At 40.1% G+C, this 20,745-nt stretch overlaps 1 protein-coding gene across 6 annotated transcripts in view; it reads right to left on the reverse strand.

The window, feature by feature from the left end:
* The window catches only part of TRAPPC9 (trafficking protein particle complex subunit 9), a 649,394-nt gene that overhangs the window by 525,883 nt on the left and 102,766 nt on the right, over positions 1 to 20,745 (reverse strand). For all 6 annotated transcript variants that reach the window (XM_063079205.1, XM_063079204.1, XM_063079202.1 and 3 more), the window contains one exon: positions 543 to 669. In XM_063079205.1, coding sequence (XP_062935275.1) covers positions 543 to 669 — 127 coding nt within the window. The remainder of the gene's footprint in view (positions 1 to 542; positions 670 to 20,745) is intronic.

Here is a 20,745-nt window from a genome sequence, read left to right on the forward strand (position 1 = left end):
TTTTTCTGTTTCAATTTCCATTTCTATGAACATCTTAAATGTATTTATTAGCCACATGTGTTTCTTTTGGGTGTGTGACTTGTCTGCTCATGTCCTTCACCAAATTTCTGTTATGATTTTTCTAATTCATTTTTAAGAGTTTCTTATGCATTAAGGATGTTAATCTTTGTGTATTAACTTTGTTCCTTATCAATTGATTTTTTTTTAATTAAAATAAAATAGGAAAAAAATAGCAATATAATGTCAACTACATATGAGGAAATGTTTTACCAGCACTTACGAAGGCTTAAAAATCGACTTACATACTACATTATATGTGGAATTATGATTGTTTAATCACTTCTGAATGGTTCTTCTTCCTTACTGTTGAATACACAAATTTCATTCCATCCTGTTTTTTAAATATAAATCTTTGAATAAAACAACCATATTGATTTGGGGGAGAAAAAAGGAAGCTCCTCTAGAGATCTCTGTTCAGGGTCTGACCAATGGAAGACGTTCTGGAACGTCCACTTCTCCAGGTCTGGCAGGGCTTGTCTTACCTAACGATGGGAAGCTTGGTGAAGGGCACTGGTGGCAGGGTAAGGCCATCCGGGAGAGTGATGAGCTCCATCGTCCCGGGACACTTGGATGTATATGTCTCTAGGCTTTGAGTGATGTCTTTTTTTTCTAAAGAGAATATAAAAACAAAACAAAGGTTCATGAAACAAAAGCAAAACTGGGTGGCTTTTATTTTATTTTGAGCAATCCATGACTGTCCAATGAGTCTAATCTTCTGACAGAAATAAAGGGGCAGTGACCACAAGAACAAAGCAGAAGCTTTATTCAATTTATCTCAATAATCACTGGCAGCTGCTCCATTAAAGGCCTATGGTTAAAAATTGCTACTATCCTCTAGATTTCCATTTTCCAAAAAGTAAATTCTCACCAAATTCCACGAAAGTTAGTAGGCAGGACTGAAGAATCAGTATATTACATAAGTTAATATTTTTCCAGCAATTCCTAGCAAAATGCCAGGACCTGCCCCTGAGGAGTTTGCAGTCTATCTGTGTGACAGATATGTAGGCAAGTAAATACAAATCTACATTTCTGACGCAAATATAGAGCTTTCTGCGCTAAGACTGTTTTTCTCTACCCCACCATCCCCATCCCTTTTTTTTTAATTGACACACAATTGATTACACATATTTTGGGGGTACAACATTGACTACCATCACCAATCATTGACTACAACATATGCTGACCAAATCAACTTTGAAAGGAGAAAATGACAATATAGGTAATAGCCGATAATGTTTACTTATTGCCCATGGCGTTCTCTAGACACCTGCTCACAGACTCCATAATACCCACAACACCACTGAGCTCAAGAGCACCTCACATGCCCTGAGACCTGGGATAATGCAGGAAGGTAGGCATTACTATCCCCATTTGGCAAATGAAAAAATGGAAATCAAAGATCATGCTTGTTGAAGAATATGTACTTGTCCCTAAGCCTGTGGTCTCCTTACTATAAGGTTTTCAAGAATTAAGAAAAGTAAGGAACGGGGAATAGGTGTGGATAAGAGAGTTGACTCCTTCCGGCATCTATTTCCTCTGTAAAATACCAATGTCATTGCCAGAGGGAAAGACAGAGGGATTGAAGAGAACAGTTGCAGAGTTATACAGCACAGGGACGAGACCTGGGCCAGTGAAGTTAGATGCAGGTGTGAATAAACGCCTTGGTCTTTCCCTACCTGTCGTGCTATCAGCTTAGGGAAGGCCTTCAACCTTTCTGAGTCTTCTTTTCCTGGAGTAAGAGTCGTGCCTATCTAAGGAATTACTAAGGATAAAAGGAGATAATGCACTAAAAAACAATGGGCACTGAATAAATTGAAACTGCAACGTTATCATCACTATCATTTAGCTGCACCAAAGGAAATGTCAGAAAGTTGACAGGGAAGAGGTAAATGGCTGCAAAGAGAGGCCGAGTGCTTCACTAAGATCGGTGATCATAAATAGTAAATATCAAGGCAAGGACTCCACAGATCTCAGGCATGTATATTAATTGATAAGCTGCTGCCACAGGAATTCTGTGTCTAAGCATCATTCTTTAAGAAGCAGGAGGGCAGAAAAGTAATCAGAATTATTTTTGAATACAACACAGTAATATTAATCTGCAATATGAAAAAAATTTTCTTTAAATAATCAAATCATCTTCAATCTATAGATGATAAATCTCCCAAAGGGCTCCGGCAGATATCATGCAAATTATCTAATTTGCCTAATGTTAGATAGAACACTTATGGTTTAGGTATCTCATTAAGCCCCATATGCATTCTCAGTAAACACTGCTAAAATGAGGAAGGAAATTAATCTACTTGTGATGCCTAATGCCGCTTGCGAAGTTATCCAAGAAGGAAAAGTCACCACAGTATGAGACTTGGCCAAGCTGTGAATGGCATTTCCAGAGAGAAAAGAACGCACACACTGAGTGGCATGGATGGAACACAGCAGCGGAGGGCTTCACCACGGGGGTGGTCTCACTGTGCCGTGTCATTAGGGAACCCCTGTGGTTGCGCTTTAGGTCTGGTCCTGCTCCTAGGGAGGAATTTCCTAGGTGGGGGTACAGCGTAGCTGTGAGCACTCTCAGAGTTCTGTGGATGGCCAGATGAGGTGGAACACCTTGATATTCACTTATTCCCCTTGATTGCTGCAGGGCATGTCTCTCCAGCTGTGCCTGCTGACTCCCAGCTAGATGCATTTCATTTTACTCCACACTGAGTCAAATACTAATCTTCTGCTGGGGTGAAGGAGGAACAGTCACCTGCTTCAGGAGTAGAGGAGATCTGGGGTTATAATGAACACATATGACGGTTTTCAGCAAGTCTCCTGCTTTTATTGCTATCACCACACTGACATCCAAAGCTGCCTACTGTCTTTTGGAGCTTTTGCAGTGCACAAGGAATGTGGGTCACTTCCCACTACTTCCATACATATGACCTCACTGTCACTTTAGTGGAGTTTCCAGAGCTAAATGCTTACGTTCAATTGTCAGCATGGCCCATACGTTACAGAGTTCCCATTGACCTTTCTCCTAATGGGTTTGAGCCTTTGCTATGAAATGTTGCCCAGATCTATTATTTCATTGGGGATTACAAAATGGTGATTTTCCTCCTCTAATTTCTCTGCACTTATAACCTAGAATTTGCCTATAAGGATTTCTTCCTCATCAGCCATTTGGTAATCCCGAAACACAGCCGGCACAGGCAGGAGGGTTCACAGATGGTGGAGTCTTTCTCTCCACTTACTGAGTGGAGAAGCGGTGCCCTGACAACTCCCACTGATGACCAAAGAGTTGTGTGTCACTAGTAACATTATGAACTGATGGATTTTCATACACAGTAGCCCCCCTTGACCATCATGGTCAGTTTCAGTTACCCATGGTCAGTCACGGTCCAAAACTAGTTCAGTACAGTACAATAAGATGTTTGGAGAGGGAAAGAGACCACATTCACATAACTTTCATCATAGCATACTGTTATAATTGTTCTATTTTATTATTGTTGTTAATCTCCTACTGTACCTAATTTATAAATTTATCTTTATCATCGGTATGTATGTATAAGAAAGATCACCATAACTGTATATATAGGGTTTGGTACTATCCACAATTTCATGCATCCACTGGAGGTCTTGGAACATATCTTCTGCGAATAAGGGGGGACTACTGTAATTGTTATTTCAGTTGGTCACCATCACGTTCTTTTTTGATGTCCAAACTGTCCCATCTTTGGCCAATAGGAGTCCCATTAGGCTGGTTCCCGTGTCTTCTGTATTAGGCCTCGTTATTCTTTGCCAGCTTTCTTTCTGGCTCATTTCCAGCCCCAGACCTAGAAACAAACCATTTCTCCAAGGAGCTCTGTCTCCTGTTACTGAGAAGGAGTGTTTAGAGACCAGAATTGGGGCTCAGAGGTGCTCGCTGCTGCTGGATTCTGCCTCTCCAGGCCTTTACAAAGGACAGCCAACCTACAAAATTTTTAAAGTGGTGAGATTATAAGCAGTTTTTACTTTAAAAATTTTTTTTAAAGTTTGACAACAAAAAATAAAGTTTTTTGGACTGCAAGCTCCTTATAGAGAAGAAAGTCTTTGTCACTACTGACAATTATATTTACTGAGCATTTACCATGTGCCAAATATTGTAATATGTTCTTCAAACTATAAAGTCTTTAAGGCAAGGGATCCTGGTGTATAACAGAACTTCAATATCTTTTGATCCAAAATAGGTATTTAATACCCTCCCAAAAAATCCCTGCCAAAGGGGGAAAAACGGTATTTTTATCCCCTTTTAAAGGTGATAAAAACAAACTCTGGGACAATCTGGGAAATTTGATTATGGATTGGTGTTAAACGTTACCAAAAAGTAATCATTAATTTTTTTAAGTATAATATGAACATTGTGGTTATATAAGAAAACATTCATTTTTTTTTTTTTTTTTTAGCAATGCACACTAAAGTATGAAGAAGTGAAATGACATGATGTCTCAGGGATTTTCTTTAAAATAATTCAGCAAATAAAAAAGCAAGATATAAAGTAAATGTATAAAAATCTTGATAACCTTTGAATCTGAGTGACTGATATACAGCGAGCCATTTCACTCTTCTTTGTACCTTTATGTTTGAAACAGTTTTATAGCAATGTTTTTTATTATATATTGACAAATTATAGTTGTATATATTTATGGAGTACAAAGTCCTGTTATGATATTTGAATACAATGCAGAATGATTAAATTAAGTTAATTAACATATCAAATATTTAACATTTTATGTGAGGAGAGCATTTGAAATGTATTCTCAGCAATATTGAAGTGTAAAGTACTCAATTATTAGCTATATTCACCACTCCGGACAATCAATCTCCTTTTTACTGAGGCTGCTTTGTACCTGTCTTTCGTCTCCTCGTTGCCTGTCCCCCAGCCTCTGGTAACCACCACTCTGCTCTCTGCTTCTATGAGCTCTATTGCTTTAGACTCCAATATAAATGGGAACATGTACTATCTGCCTTTCTGTGTCTGGCTGATTTCACTTACCATAATCCCACTGTGTATATATCCCATACTTTCTTTATCCATCCACACATTAATGGACATGGCAATAGTGTTCAATGCTCTCGGGGAACTGAAATGGTTTTCTCAAGGTCATACACAGGAACAGAGTTGGTATGCAGACCCAGAGTTGACTGAGAACTGCTGTCCGGACAGATCAGGCCACAGGTACCCAGTGTCACCATAAAATAGATGAAAGAGCACAAGGCCATGGTGGCTGCTAGCATCTGTCCCACATGCCAAGCTGGAGTGAAGCTTGTGATAAATCTTAACATTCTTATAGCATATGATTTGGTCAGTGGGAGGTGATGACTCAATTTGTTTCACTAAAAATCAATATATTTCATTCTATTTTGAACAGAACATCCAATGATTTCAGTCAAACTTGAGCAACTAATGTCCTTAAGAGTTCTTTTGTTCATCCCCAAAATTAAAGAATTCATGCAAACAGACAGAACATTTTTAATGAAAGCATAGTTTTCACCTAATGATATTGTTTCTTACAGAAGCAGAAAATAGGGGGTTTCAAGATGGCGGCGGCTGCGGCGGCTGGCGCGGAGTAGCTGAGGTGGAAAAGGTGGCCACTGGGCCTCAGGCAGCCGGGAAACTTGTGGACCTTCCTCTGGCCATCTCTTAAGGGAGGACTGCTGCTGCTGGCCGGTCGTGGGGGCTCAACGCCACTTTGCCCCCGGCAGGAGAGGCTGCCTCATTTACAGGCAACAGCTTTGAAGTGTGGAGCAGGAAAAGAACTGATTCTTAGCTGCAAAAGCGAGTCTTGAAACAGGGTACACGGCGCCAGGGCTGCTGTGGATGCAGCCAGGATCCCGGAGGCTGGGGCCGCACTGAAGGCGGCCAGCTGCCCTATTCAGGATTCGAGGTTTCAGGCCGGCATTAAAGAAGATTCCTGGGAGCGCCCGAGCGGCACCGCGACTGAACAGCCCGAGGCGGCAGCGCCGAGAACACGGAAGGCAACAAACCAGAGACAGAGCGAGCGCCCGACCTGGCACAGCACTGTGAGTGATCCCTGGCCCACGCGGCTCCCGCCTGCACCACCAGGCCACTCACTGCCCCGGTGCTGCCTCCATTTTCCCAGGTGCGGGCAGCTCCGCCCTGCTCGGCCATCACTGAGCCCATTTGCTTGGCCTGGCGCGGGGCTTTCCGGACCCTGCGGGCCGGCCTCCTCTCCCACTCCCTCCGCGGTTCTCTGGCGGGGCTGGGGGTGTGGGGCGTCCCGACCAGTGTTGGGAGGGCTAGAAAGTACGGGCGGGCCGACTGTCACTCCACCACACCCTGGACTCCGGCCCGGTAAACTTCCTGTTACTGGGAGGCAGATAACATCTCTGCAACCACCAGTTTGGAAAAAAGCCTAACGAATTTCTGGTTGGGAATAGTGTGGTAGGAGAGTTCCCAGGTCCGCTTGAACCTGCCGGAGAGCAGGCTGCAGGCAGGCACTAGACTCGGTTTATACCGGGGGGATACAAAGGTGAACAAGACCCGAGAAAGATCTACACAGTGCTACAAAGGCACCCAGAGAGACCGGTTGTCTGTGCCTAGCAGAAACCTGATAGACTTCCTGGGCGAGGCGGTGCTGAGCAGGGTCTTGAAAGCCCAGCTGATAGACGAGGGGTGCAGAAGACACGCCCCAGCCCAGCACAGTGTGCACAGAGGGGGGAGACTCGACAGAAACCACACACTCGGTGGGGTCGCCACTGCACGATCTAACAGCCTGGGCCAGAGCACACGGAACGGGGAGAAGTCCTGTACAGAAAGTGAAAGCTCAACAGAGATCACACACCCTGTGGTACGTGATCCACCAGCCCAGCAGAGTACAAGCTGACCAGAAAGGTGGATCCCCGGAGAAGCCCAAGACCCGAGGCAACCACACACACAAGACACTAGAGGCCAACTGAGCAGTCACGGCGGGAGCCATACCAAATTAGCAACCACAGCAACATCCTAGTTAGTCATTAGTCTCAAACCGGTGGACTGTGAAACCCCCTGCCACAATGAATAAACACCAAAAAAAAGACACCAGAAATACAAAAAATCAAGAAAGTACACCACCAAAAGTTAATAAATCTCATACTCTAGATCCTATAGAACAAGAAGCCCTTGAAATAACTGACAAGGAATTTCGAGTGATAATTCTAAGGAAACTGAATGAGATACAAGAAAACTCAGCTAGACATCATGATGAAATGAGGAAAAGTATACAGGATCTGAAAGAGGAAATATACAAGGAAATCAATGTCCTGAAAAAAAATGTAGCAGAACTTGCTGAACTGAAGAAATTATTCAGCGAAATAAAAAACACAACGGAGAGTTTAACCAGCAGGCTTGTCGAAGTTGAAGAGAGAACCTCTGAACTTGAAGATGGGCTGTTTGAAATAACACAAGCAGACAAAAAGAAAGAAAAAAGAATCAAGGACATGGAAGAAAATCTGAGAGAGATATCAGACAACCTCAAGCGCTCAAATATCCGAGTCATGGGTATTCCAGAAGGGGAGGAAAATGGAGATTCCATTGAAAACATATTCAACAAAATAGTGGCAGAAAACTTCCCAGGTATAGGAAAAGTCACAGATCTTCAGATCCAGGAAGCTCAACGATCTCCAAACGTATTCAACCCAAAAAGGCCTTCTCCAAGACATGTCATAGTCAAATTGGCAAAACTCAGAGACAAAGAGAGAATCTTAAAAGCTGCAAGAGAGAAGCGTCAAATCACCTATAAGGGAGCCCCAATCAGGTTAACATCAGACTTCTCATCACAAACCCTAAAAGCTAGAAAGGAATGGGATGATATTTTCAAAATACTAAAAGACAAAGATTGCCAGCCAAGAATACTCTACCCTGCAAGGCTATCCTTCCGAAATGAGGGGCAAATAGTATATTTCTCAGACAAACAAAAACTGCGGGAGTTCACTACCACAAGACCACCCTTACAAGAAATCCTCAAGGGAGTACTGGGTTTGGTTCCCGAAAAATAACTACCACTGCCATAAAAACCTAAGAAAAATCTAAACCCGCTAGTACAATAAAAATGGCATTCATGAAGAGAAAACAAGCTAACAAAAACACTATCTACAACCTAAGGAACCAACAAACAAAGAAACCAAACAGTAAATCAGAAAGCAAGGAACAAAAGACACCTAAGACAACCAAACAACCAACAAAATGCTAGGAATAAATCAACACCTTTCAATAACAACTCTTAATGTTAAAGGCTTAAATTCCCCAATTAAAAGACACAGACTGGCAGACTGGATCAAAAAGCAGGACCCAACTATATGCTGCCTACAAGAGACCCACCTCACCCATAAAGATTCACACAGACTAAGAGTGAAAGGATGGAAAAAGATTTACCATGCAAACAGAAAAGAAAAACGAGCAGGAGTGGCTATTCTTATATCTGACAAAATAGACTTTAAACTAAAAACCATAAAAAGAGACAATGAGGGACACTACTTAATGATAAAAGGACTGATCCATCAAGAAGACATAACAATCATAAATATGTACGCACCCAATGTTGGAGCAGCCAGATTTATAAAACAAACTCTATTAGACCTAAAGAAAGAAATAGACACTAATACCATAATAGCAGGGGACCTGAACACTCCACTGTCAATATTAGACAGATCATCTAGGCAAAGAATCAGTAGAGAAACACAAGATCTAAACAAGACTCTAGACCAATTGGAATTGGCAGATATCTACAGAACATTCCACCCAACAACCTCAGAATATTCATTCTTCTCATCAGCACATGGATCATTCTCCAGGATAGATCACATATTAGGTCACAAATCAAGTCTCAATAAATTCAAAATAACTGGAATTATCCCATGTATCTTCTCAGACCACAATGGATTAAAACTAGAAATTAATAACAAACAAAACTCTGGAAACTATGCAAACACATGGAAATTAAACAGCATTCTACTTAATGACATATGGGTCCAAGAAGAAATCAAGCAGGAAATCAAAAAGTTTATTGAAACTAATGAAAACAATGATACATCATACCAAAACCTGTGGGATACTGCAAAAGCAGTATTGAGGGGAAAATTTATTGCATTAAATGCTCACTTCAGAAGAATGGAAAGATGGCAAGTGAACAACCTAACACTTCACCTTAAAGAACTAGAAAAACAAGAACAATCCAATCCTAAAGTTAGCAGACGGAAAGAAATCATTAAGATCAGAGCAGAACTGAATGAAATTGAAAACCAAAAAACAATTCAAAAGATCAACGAATCAAAAAGTTGGTTTTTTGAAAAGATAAATAAAATTGACAAACCATTAGCATGGCTAACAAAAAAAAGAAGAGAGAAGACTCAAATAACAAAAATTAGAAATGAAAAAGGCGATATTACAACTGATTCATCTGAAATACAAGGAATCATTCGAGACTACTATAAACAACTATACGCCAACAAATTTGAAAATCTGGAGGAAATGGATAAATTTCTGGACACACACAAGCTCCCAAAACTGAACCGTGAAGACGTAGAAAATTTGAACAGACCAATAACAATAAAGGAGATTGAAGCTGTTATCAGAAGGCTCCCAACAAAGAAAAGCCCAGGACCAGATGGATTCACAGCAGAATTTTACCAAACATTCAAAGAGGAATTGACACCGATTCTTTACAAACTATTCCAAAAGATTGAAACGGACGCAAATCTCCCAAACTCATTCTATGAAGCAAACATCATCCTGATACCAAAACCAGGTAAAGATATAACCAAAAAAGAAAACTACAGGCCGATATCCTTGATGAATATAGATGCAAAAATCCTCACTAAAATACTAGCAAACAGAATACAGCAACACATACGAAAAATTATTCATCATGATCAAGTGGGATTCATCCCAGGGATGCAAGGTTGGTTCAACATACGCAAATCAATAAATGTGATACACCATATTAATAAACTCAAACACCAGGACCATATGATCATCTCTATAGATGCTGAAAAAGCATTTGATAAAGTTCAGCACTCATTCATGACAAAGACCCTCTATAAGTTAGGTATAGAGGGAAAGTATCTCAACATAATTAAAGCCATATATGACAAACCCACTGCCAATATCATCCTGAATGGGGAAAAGCTGAAAGCTTTTCCTTTAAGAACAGGCACTAGGCAAGGATGCCCACTCTCACCACTCCTATTCAACATAGTGTTGGAAGTACTAGCCAGAGCAATCAGAGAAGAGAAGGAAATAAAGGGCATCCAGATTGGAAAAGATGAAGTCAAACTGTCCCTGTTTGCAGATGACATGATCCTATATATCGAACAGCCTAAAACCTCTACAAAAAAACTCTTGGAATTGATAAATGATTTCAGCACAGTAGCAGGATACAAAATCAACACACAAAAATCAGTAGCATTTCTTTTCTCCAATAGTGAACATGCAGAAGGAGAAATCAAGAAAGCCTGCCCATTTACAATAGCCACCAAAAAAATAAAATACTTAGGAATTGAGTTAACCAAGGAGGTGAAAAATCTCTATAATGAGAACTACAAACCACTGCTGAGAGAAATTAGAGAGGATACAAGAAGATGGAAAGATATTCCATGCTCTTGGATTGGAAGAATCAACATAGTGAAAATGTCCATACTACCCAAAGTGATATACAAATTCAATGCAATCCCCATCAAAATTCCAAAGACATTTTTCTCAGAAATGGAAAAAACTATTCAGACATTTATATGGAACAATAAAAGACCACGAATAGCCAAAGCAATGCTCAGCAAAAAAAATAAAGCTGGAGGCATAACACTACCTGACTTTAAGCTATACTACAAAGCTATAATAACCAAAACAGTATGGTACTGGCATAAAAACAGACACACTGACCAATGGAATAGAATAGAGAATCCAGAAATCAACCCACACACTTACTGCCATCTGATCTTTGACAAAGGCACCAAGCCTATTCACTGGGGAAGGGACTGCCTCTTCAGCAAGTGGTGTTGGGATAACTGGATATCGATATGCAGGAGAATGAAACTAGATCCATACCTCTCACCGTATACTAAAATCAACTCAAAATGGATTAAGGATTTAAATATACACCCTGAGACAATAAAACTTCTTAAAGAAAACATAGGGGAAACACTTCAGGAAATAGGACTGGGCACAGACTTCATGAATACGACCCCCAAAGCATGGGCAACCAAAGGAAAAATAAACAAATGGGATTATATCAAACTAAAAAGCTTCTACACAGCAAAAGAAACAATTAAAAGAGTTAAAAGACAACCAACAGAGTGGGAGAAAATATTTGCAAAATATACATCTGACAAAGGATTAATATCCAGAATATATAAGGAACTCAAACAACTTTACAAGAAGAAAACAAGCAACCCAATTAAAAAATGGGCAAAAGAGCTAAGTAGGCATTTCTCTAAGGAAGATATACAAATGGCCAACAGACATATGAAAAAATGCTCAGCATCACTCAGCATCCGGGAAATGCAAATCAAAACCACACTGAGATACCATCTAACCCCTGTTAGGATGGCTAAAATCCAAAAGACTATGAACGATAAATGCTGGCGAGGCTGCGGAGAAAAAGGAACTCTCATACATTGTTGGTGGGACTGCAAAATGGTGTAGCCTCTATGGAAAATGGTATGGAGGTTCCTCAAACAATTGCAAATAGATCTACCATACGACCCAGCTATCCTACTGTTGGGAATATACCCAGAGGAATGGAAATCATCAAGTCAAAGGTATACCTGTTCCCCAATGTTTATCGCAGCACTCTTTACAATAGCCAAGAGTTGGAACCAGCCCAAATGCCCATCATCGGATGAGTGGATACGGAAAATGTGGTACATCTACACAATGGAATACTACTCAGCTATAAAAACGAATGAAATACTGCCATTTGCAACAACATGGATGGACCTTGAGAGAATTATATTAAGTGAAACAAGTCAGGCACAGAAAGAGAAATACCACATGTTCTCACTTATTGGAGGGAGCTAAAAATTAATATATAAATTCACACACACACACACACACACACACACACAAATCGGGGGGGGGAGGGAAGAAGATATAACAACCACAATTACTTGAAGTTGATACAACAAGCAAACAGAAAGGACATTGTTGGGGGGGAAGGGGGGAGGGAGAAGGGAGGGAGGTTTTGGTGATGGGGAGCATTAATCAGCTACAATGTATATCGACAAAATAAAATTTAAAAAAAAAAAAAAAAAAAAAAAGAAGCAGAAAATAGGATTACCAAAACATTTGATCATAAACAATCCACAGGCCATTTGCCATCCCAAGAGTTGATATTGGCATGAAAACCAGTACATCAGGATTTCACAGCTTATTCTTATTTCTGCTAAGTAATAATCTGAGACAACCATGTGTACATTACGTCAGTCACGGTATTCTAAGCAGGTAGAGAATAGAAAGAGGAGAAAGAAGTACACCTTTTTTTTTAAATCTGAGAAAAAAACTAAGGACAAAGGAAAAAGAAGAATACAGAAGAAAAAGTCCAGGTGTGGCCTAAAACAATCTGGATTTAGATTTTCAAAATCAATTATAGAAATAAAAAACCACAGTTCCCTGTACTGGCCAGCTGCCAAAAACAAATAAAATAAAAAACCACAGTTAATATGTGAACTGTTTTCAGAAAAATAATATTATTGATCTTTCAACATAGTAACACTGACCTCTCTTAGGAGGTTCCCAATATGCAGGAACCCTTGTATCCACCTGATTTCTAAATAAGTTGGAAACAAAACAGAAAGAAAAGATGGAGACTGAAATATCTCTATGACTGACACAGGCCACGCTGAAGGACACAACTTAAGGCTTCTTAGAAAGTGAAATTCCTCACTGACATCAAGAATTGAGTAAACAGAACTTCCTATCCAGACATAGGCTGTGCTCAACAGGCCATGACCTTGTGCTGTCCATTCATTAGCCCCCCAACCAGGGAGTCCACAGGCGAGAGCTGCCAAGAACAGCAGAGAAGAGCCAGGCTGAGCCAAGCACGCTGTCATTCTTAGAATGTCCCTCTTAGAGAAGGGACATTAGGGATCATGACGAGTATTATTTTCCACTAACAAGATAAGTGTTATTGTTATCCCTACTTTATTAGACATAGTGAGATCCAGGGAGATGAAGAGACAGGCCCAAAGTCATTAAACCAGTCATTTGTGAATCTGGGGCTCAAACTCAGACCCTCAATCCCAAATCCCATGATCTTTCTACACTAACCTCATTCATCCAATAGCATCTCACTGTCATGAAAAGGGTAACATCCCATTACTGCCCATTACAAATACAGCCCTGGTGACTTCCACTTGTAGAGTAGCTTACAGCAGAACACTCCCACCAATAACTAAGAGAGCCAGGGGAGCTCCGGAGAGTTGCCAAGGCATCAAGGATTTGCAGATTCCAGAGAAAAGGGGAGCTGATTAAGATGAGCCCGCTTCCTGCATGTCACTTTCCTCCTGCAGGTTTGTGCAGATTCTTGGCAGGGAGAGAACCACTGCTCAGAGGTGGAGACGCCAGCTGGGCTCCAGGAAGTCTCACGGGAGAGCAACAGCCGGAGTGGGAGACACCAAGTCAGCCAGCGCCCGAGAAGCCAGGTCACTAGGAAGAGCCAGGAGCATCAGAGTGAATCTGGCGATTGGCAGGAGTTCCCTCAACGGCCAACTCCAATTCAGCTCTGCAAGACAGGGGGCTGCCAAGCCTATCCAAAAGTGCCTCAAAAGCAGAGTGGCAACTTGACTCTAAAAAGGGGCACCAGACAGGCTTTCCACACTGCTGTGGTTTCAATGTGTCCCCCAAAGTTCATGTGCTGGAAATTTAATCCCCAATGCAACAGTGTTGAGAGGCGGGGTTTTTAAGAGGTGACTAGCAATGGATTAATGCTGTTATTTTTATGGGTTAATTACTGCAAGAGTGGATTTCTGATAAAGGGATGTTAGGCTCCCTTCCCCCGTACTCCCTTCTCTCTCTCATCCTTGCCCTTCCACCTTCTGCCACAGGATGACACAGCAAGAAGGTCCTCACCAGACACAGTCCCTCAACCTTGGACTGCCCAGCCTCCCAAAGTGTAAGAAGTATATCTCTGCTCTGCTCTTGGTGATCTACCCATCTCAGGTATTCTGTTATAGCAGCACAAAATGAACTAGGATGCACACAAACTCTGAAAATGAGATGCATAAGTTATGAAAGAGGCTTTTTAAAAAACACATCAGAGAATTGCCCATACAAAGGAAAATAAATGAACTAAATTCCAGAAAGTGGCAAGTCCTTCCCAGGAGAGGAGAGTCCACAGCTGCTTTCGTCCCTGGCAGAGCAGCAGGAGAAGGAGGAAATGGACACAGAGGAGGAAAAGGAGAAAAGAGCTCAACTCAGAAGGAATTTTCCACAGCTGCACATGGGTGGTTGTGATGAATTAAAACCCACCAGGCAAGTCTATGCACACTGCAGGCTGAGGGCAGAGCAGAGAGCTGGGAGGAAGGCCCCCTCTCCCGGTGCTCTGGACTTCCGCCAGATAGGAGGCAGCTGCCCACAGAGTCTGTACAGGGCAGGACAGCAGAGAAGTACCCTGAAGTGCACTGGCTTTCTCCAAGTGCAAAGCAGAGGACTGCCAAGCAACAGGGATCTCTTCTCCAAGGCAATGGCTGCACAGAAGAGCTGAAAGAAATCCCTCCAAGGCACCAGGGACCTTCACTGAGTGCAAGGCAGTGGCCCACAGAAGGCTGGGGCAGAGCTGACAGAGAACTCCTAAAATGCAGAAATCCAGTGGTGGGGCTGGAGATCAAAGAGAACTCCCCCAAACCTACAAACCCAATGTACAGGCTTAAAGCAGAAAGAGATGGCCCAAGGTAGGAAAGCTGGTGGCTGGCTGTAAACCAAACACCAGTCTTCTCTGTGGTCAGACACCAAGCCCTATAAGGTCAAATCCTGACCATGCCCTCCAAACACGAACAGTGAAGCTAACAGTGAAATGACCCTGAGGACACTGCTCCAAGGCTCTGCCCAGCTCAGCTACTGATGAGACTGGCAAAGCCCCAATGCTGTGGCGGTAAGCCTTCTTCTGAGGGTAAATGTTTTGACTTCACGCTCTGCTGTTCTTTTATACAGGTGCACAAAAGGCAAGTTGTCTAATACTACTTGAAGGGGGACTATGGTAAAGATGCATAGCGTAATACCTAGAGTAAGCAACTGAAAAACAGACAGTGCTAAAAATAAGCCAATAGAGAAAACAAAGTAGAATACAAACTCTATTTTATTCACCCAAATACAGGCAGAAAAGGAGAGAAAAGAATCACAAAAAACAGATATGACAAACAAAACAAATACCAACTCAGTAGACTTGAACCCAAAAATATAAAACCAGATTAAAAAACAAGACACAACCACATATACTTCACACTCTTATGAAACAATCTTTAAATATGAAGATACAGACTGAAAAAAAAAAAAAAGAACGGGGAAAAAGATATACCACACAAACACAAAAAATAAGCATAATAAACCTGCTGTGGCAATATAAATATCAGACAAAGGGGACTTCAGTGTAAGCAAAGGCACATTTTTTTAACATTCAGTTGTTTTTGTTTTTGTTTTTGCCACAAAACAAGTCTTAATACATTTAAAAAGACTAAGATCATAGGAAATATGTTCTCTGACCACAGTATCAGAAGGAAATTTAGAAAATTCACAAACGTGTTAAAGTTAAACAACACTCTCCTAAATAAATGATCGGTAAAACAAAAAATCACAGAGAAATTAGAGAGTTTTTTGAGATAAAAATCAAAGCACAACATATCAAAATTTATAGGATGCAGGGCTCATGCAGTGCTTAGAGGAAAATTTATACCTGTAAATACCTATATTAAAAATAAGAAAATTCTCAAATCAGTAATGTGAACTTCTACCTTAACAAAATAGAAACATGTGGGAGCTAATAAAAATAAATAGAAAAAAAAGACACAACAATCAATAATTCCTTGAACTTGTTAAGAGAACAGATATGATGTTGATGGGGGCAGAAAAGAGAGGAATTAGTAAAGGGCCATGAAAATCAACTACATAGTACAATGATAAATAAAAATAAATAAATAAATAAAAAGAAGAGCAAACTACACAAAAAACAAATACAAGTAGGAAATAACAAAGATTACAACACAAATATATGAAATAGGAAATTTTTTAAAAATAGAGAAAATCAACAAAACCAAAAGCTGTTTCTTTAAAAAGATCAACAAAATTTGCAAACCTTTATCTAGACTGACTGTTGGGGAAATACAGGAAAATGGTCAGGACCTCTCAGATGTTCAGAATGTTGCCAAGCACTTGACGTAAATATGCACGTGCGCCCAGGTGTTCCTTGGCAATTGTCTAATGTAATTGCATATGGGCACCCAGGTGTCCTGGGTTATGGACTTAAGTATAAAGGACTAACAGCTCTGATACACAGCGCTTCTTGGGACTCTCCGGGAGGCCACTAGGGTGGCTGCTCCTAGGTCTGAATAAAGCCTATTAATTTTTTACCCACACCTCCCAGGACCTTTTCCTATTGCCTAGCTCACAGACCTGCATGCGAAGGGTTTGTGACCCAGTCTGTACAATGGGCTCGCGGGATCTGTGAGCCTTAGCCCTGTTGGTAGTCATGTAGCCTTACACTGACCAAGAAAAAAAGAGAGAAGACAGAAATTACTAAAATCAGAAATAAAGCAGGGGCATTATTACATTATCATTATGTTTTTCTGTGGTGGTAAGATTTAGTTTCTTTCTCATTTGGATTTTTGTCTACCAGTGGGTTTTGTTCTTTCTTGTGTATTCATAGTAGTGATTACTGTTTTTCGGATTCCAGATGCAGGACTTAAAGATTTCTTGTAGGGCTGGTCTCCCACAGTTTTTGTTGGTCTGGAAAATACACTATTTTTCCCTCATTTCTGAAGGATAGCTTTGCTGGGTACAGTATTCTTGGCTGGCAGTTTTTTTCTTTTAGTATTTCGAATATATCATCCCATTTTCTTCTGGGAGTGGTATGGTCATCTGTGATCTTTGAAAGAAACTTCAGGAGGTGTAGGAACCTAACAGCAACAAATTACGAATTTGGCAGGAACCAAAAGAGTGATGCCTGGTCTCCTAAGTAGTAAGTTCCATTTAAAGTACATAAAGGCAATACCTTACAAGTCAGGCATTCCATTAGGGAATTCACCTGCGTTGTCTTACTTAATATTTACATTTAGCCAGTGAGTAAAATATTTTCATTAGCCCCACGGTAGGGACTAGAAAACTAAGGATCTGAGATATCACAGCTCCTTTCTAAAGTCACATTGCTAGTAAGCACAGCTGAGATTTTAACCCCAGGCTTCTCAAATCCAGTGCTCTTCCTACCATACAGAGTAACTTCCTTGGGTATTATTGCACCCATTTTACACTTGGAAAGGTCACGTGACTTTACTAGGATTGAGGTAATAAATGACTAAATTATATTCAAACTCCTAACTATGAGTTGAAACTTTTTAGTTTTTTCATTTTGTCACACTGCCCACCCAGATTGCCCCAATGCATAAAAATACAGAAGAAACACAGATATCCTGAAACAGCCAATCCAACATGTCCAGCAAGTTAATATCTTACATAGCAAGAAAAATCAACTCAGCTTTTCTTCACTCTGCATATATATCTAGGTAGCATAATGGTCCAACTACAATGGTTGAAAAAGTCATGTGCCACCACTATAAAGATTAATGATACGACAAACTGGCAGATAGCAAAGACGACCTGTCATGTAACAAGAAAACAAGCTTCTTCCTTAACAGAATACTGACTGACTTAGATAAACTTGCAGTGAGCCTCATTAACTGTTTCCCATCAACAATTCTTTATACATGTTCTTCACTTAATGTACACAGTGACAGGCTGGAGTCCCTGATAAGCAATCATTCAAGTTTATCAGGAGATTAAATATTTTACCTTGTTCCTTTCAAGTTTCTAAACATGTTCTATCAAAATGAAAGGCAATTAGGTTAAATCATCAGCTTACTATATAACCACATATTTAAAGCACTACCCAGAAAAATTTGAAATATCTCTGGAGATCTTAATACAACACCCAGAAGGAGAAATTACCTAACGATGTAAAGTTGATAAATAATTAGAATCTGTGCATCCAACAATAAAGAAATGGTTGGATAAACTATGATACACTAACATAATGCAAATTTATGCAATCATTAAAAATGACATTTATAAAGAATCTGCAATAATGTGGAAATTGTCTGTTAATGTTATGTGAAAAATCAGGATACAGAATTATATTTACAAAATAAATTTAATTTTAAAAATGAATCCAATTTTTAAAAAGAATAGAAAACAATACAAAGGAAACACTCTAAAATGGTAACAGTGCTTGCCTGTAAGATTATGCATAATTTTTCCCTGTTTATGTTTTCCAATATTTCCAAAAGGAACATACATTATTTGTATAATAAAAAATCATTTTTAAATGCTTAAAATTAAATTTAAAAAAAAGTTTTATACAGAAAAATCAGGGCTTTTTTATTGTTGTTTTTACAAATGCTCCATGTGAGTGAAGAAAATACTATCATAACATGTCAGTGGAATAAGAAACGTCTGCGGTCCCCTCACTTTCACAGAGGTGGGAGTTTAATGCAAGGAAATTCACAGTCTTTGCTACCATAACACAGACGTTTTGTCAGCGCTTAGAAAACAACAGCTATGTCAGCAACAGACATTTAATGAGGACTTACTATAGGCCAGGCACTGCGCCAAGCACTTTACATATGTTCCCTCATTAAATTGTCCCCAAAAACTTTACAAAAGAAGTGCCATAGTTATCCTCATTTTTCAGAGAAGGAAACTGAAGCTTAGGAAGACTGTACCCCTGGAGCTAGCTGTGCACCCCCCAGCTCTCCATCACAATCTCTCATTCGTAATATGCTCATCTCCCTTTCTTCTAAAGCTATTTCACATTTCACTCAACATTCACTTGACAAATATTGAATATCCACCCTGTATAAGGAAGATCCCTACTTTACATCACTCAGCTAGATTCCAATCTCTTCAAGGACAACAGCTTAATCTTCTAATTCCTTTGTCTCATTCTATGCCTGGTGGATTCTCCGTTAATACATTTTAGAAAATAATTTGGGAAAGGCAATGTTAAATTAATTCAGTGCCACATGTATTGACTACCTTCTAAGTAAAAACATTGTCCAAAATGATGAAAGATAAAAGGTGAATAAGACATGTCCCTTTTCCCAAAGAGTCCATCATCTAGTGAGGGAATCCAACGGGTAAATTACTCTCAGGACATAGTAAGAGGATGATGAATTGAGAATAAGCAAGACAATGAGACGAGGAGGAAGAAACTACTAATTTCTTAATAAAGGAGAAGCATGGAGAGTGCAAGGACAGAGCAAGCTGCGCAGGAATGGCACGGAAACCACATGATGGGCTTAAAGGACAAAAGTGTCCAATGTATATGAAACGCAGGTTACGCAGAGGGAGTAAGTATGAAATTAGACTAAAAAGATGGCTCGAATCAACTTATGAGTGTCCTTGAGACAGATCTGAGACTTGACTAGATAGTCAAGGGACAGTCACTACAGGTTCTTAAGGAACACACTGTGATTTAGCGTGCATTCTAAGGAGGCAATTTAGGCTTCAATCTGAAGAACAGATTAGAAAGACCAAAGTCAGGAAACAGGACATGATGTTAAGAGTCTAGTGCACTAACCCCAGTAATAAGTGACAACCACGGCTGTATCTGTGGAAGGGAGAAGAAGAATCCTATATGAGATAAACTCAAGCATTAGAATGGACATTACAAGCAATTACTAGGATATAGGATAAGGAAGACATTTTGAGGATGAATCCAAAAGGTTTAAGCTTCCAAGACTAAGAAAGTGGCTGCAGCCTTAACTCCAATAGGAAATGTGGGAGGAAAAGATAATGAATTCAGAATCAAGTGAGGATACGGTGACTTCAGAATCCTTTGAGACATTCAGGAGACAAACCCAGCTTTCATTTGGAAACTGAAGCTTGGATGTCAGGAGTGGAAGCATAACTATGTAAAATCATGAGAAATTTTTGTTAAAGAAAGGATATTCCGAATATGCCTAGAGTTTCACTCTTAAATCCCCACCATGAATCTTCACAGAATTTTTTAAATTTATGCTCTCATAGACCCACTTTGTAACTCCTGGTTTTTAATAAACTTTTTTTCATAACTCAAATCATTATTTTTGATGTATAACTAATTTTATAATTTTTGAAACCAAAATTTCTCTCCCAGCTGCTCAGTTTTCTTTCAATACGTGTCACATCTCTGAGGTAATAGCACTCAGCATGTAAAGTAAAAGACCTTCTTGATTTTATGACATAAGGACCACAGTTACAATACAACAAAAGACTTCGCTCAGCAGGTATTTCTACTGCTCACAGATGTGGCTGCAACGCAGCTGAGCATTCCCTATCCTGGGCTGCCTATGTCTGCACCATTCTGTTCTGCAGCAAACGAGACATGAAACTGGTAGACAGAGAAAGGCACTGTCAAAACAGAGGACCACTGGAACTATTTGGAAAATGCATCATTTTCTTCATTTCCAGCCCTCCCCCAGCCCCAAAGTACA

The sequence above is a fragment of the Cynocephalus volans genome, chromosome 15, assembly GCF_027409185.1.
Source record: "Cynocephalus volans isolate mCynVol1 chromosome 15, mCynVol1.pri, whole genome shotgun sequence".
In the NCBI taxonomy this organism is placed as follows: Eukaryota; Metazoa; Chordata; class Mammalia; order Dermoptera; family Cynocephalidae; genus Cynocephalus; species Cynocephalus volans.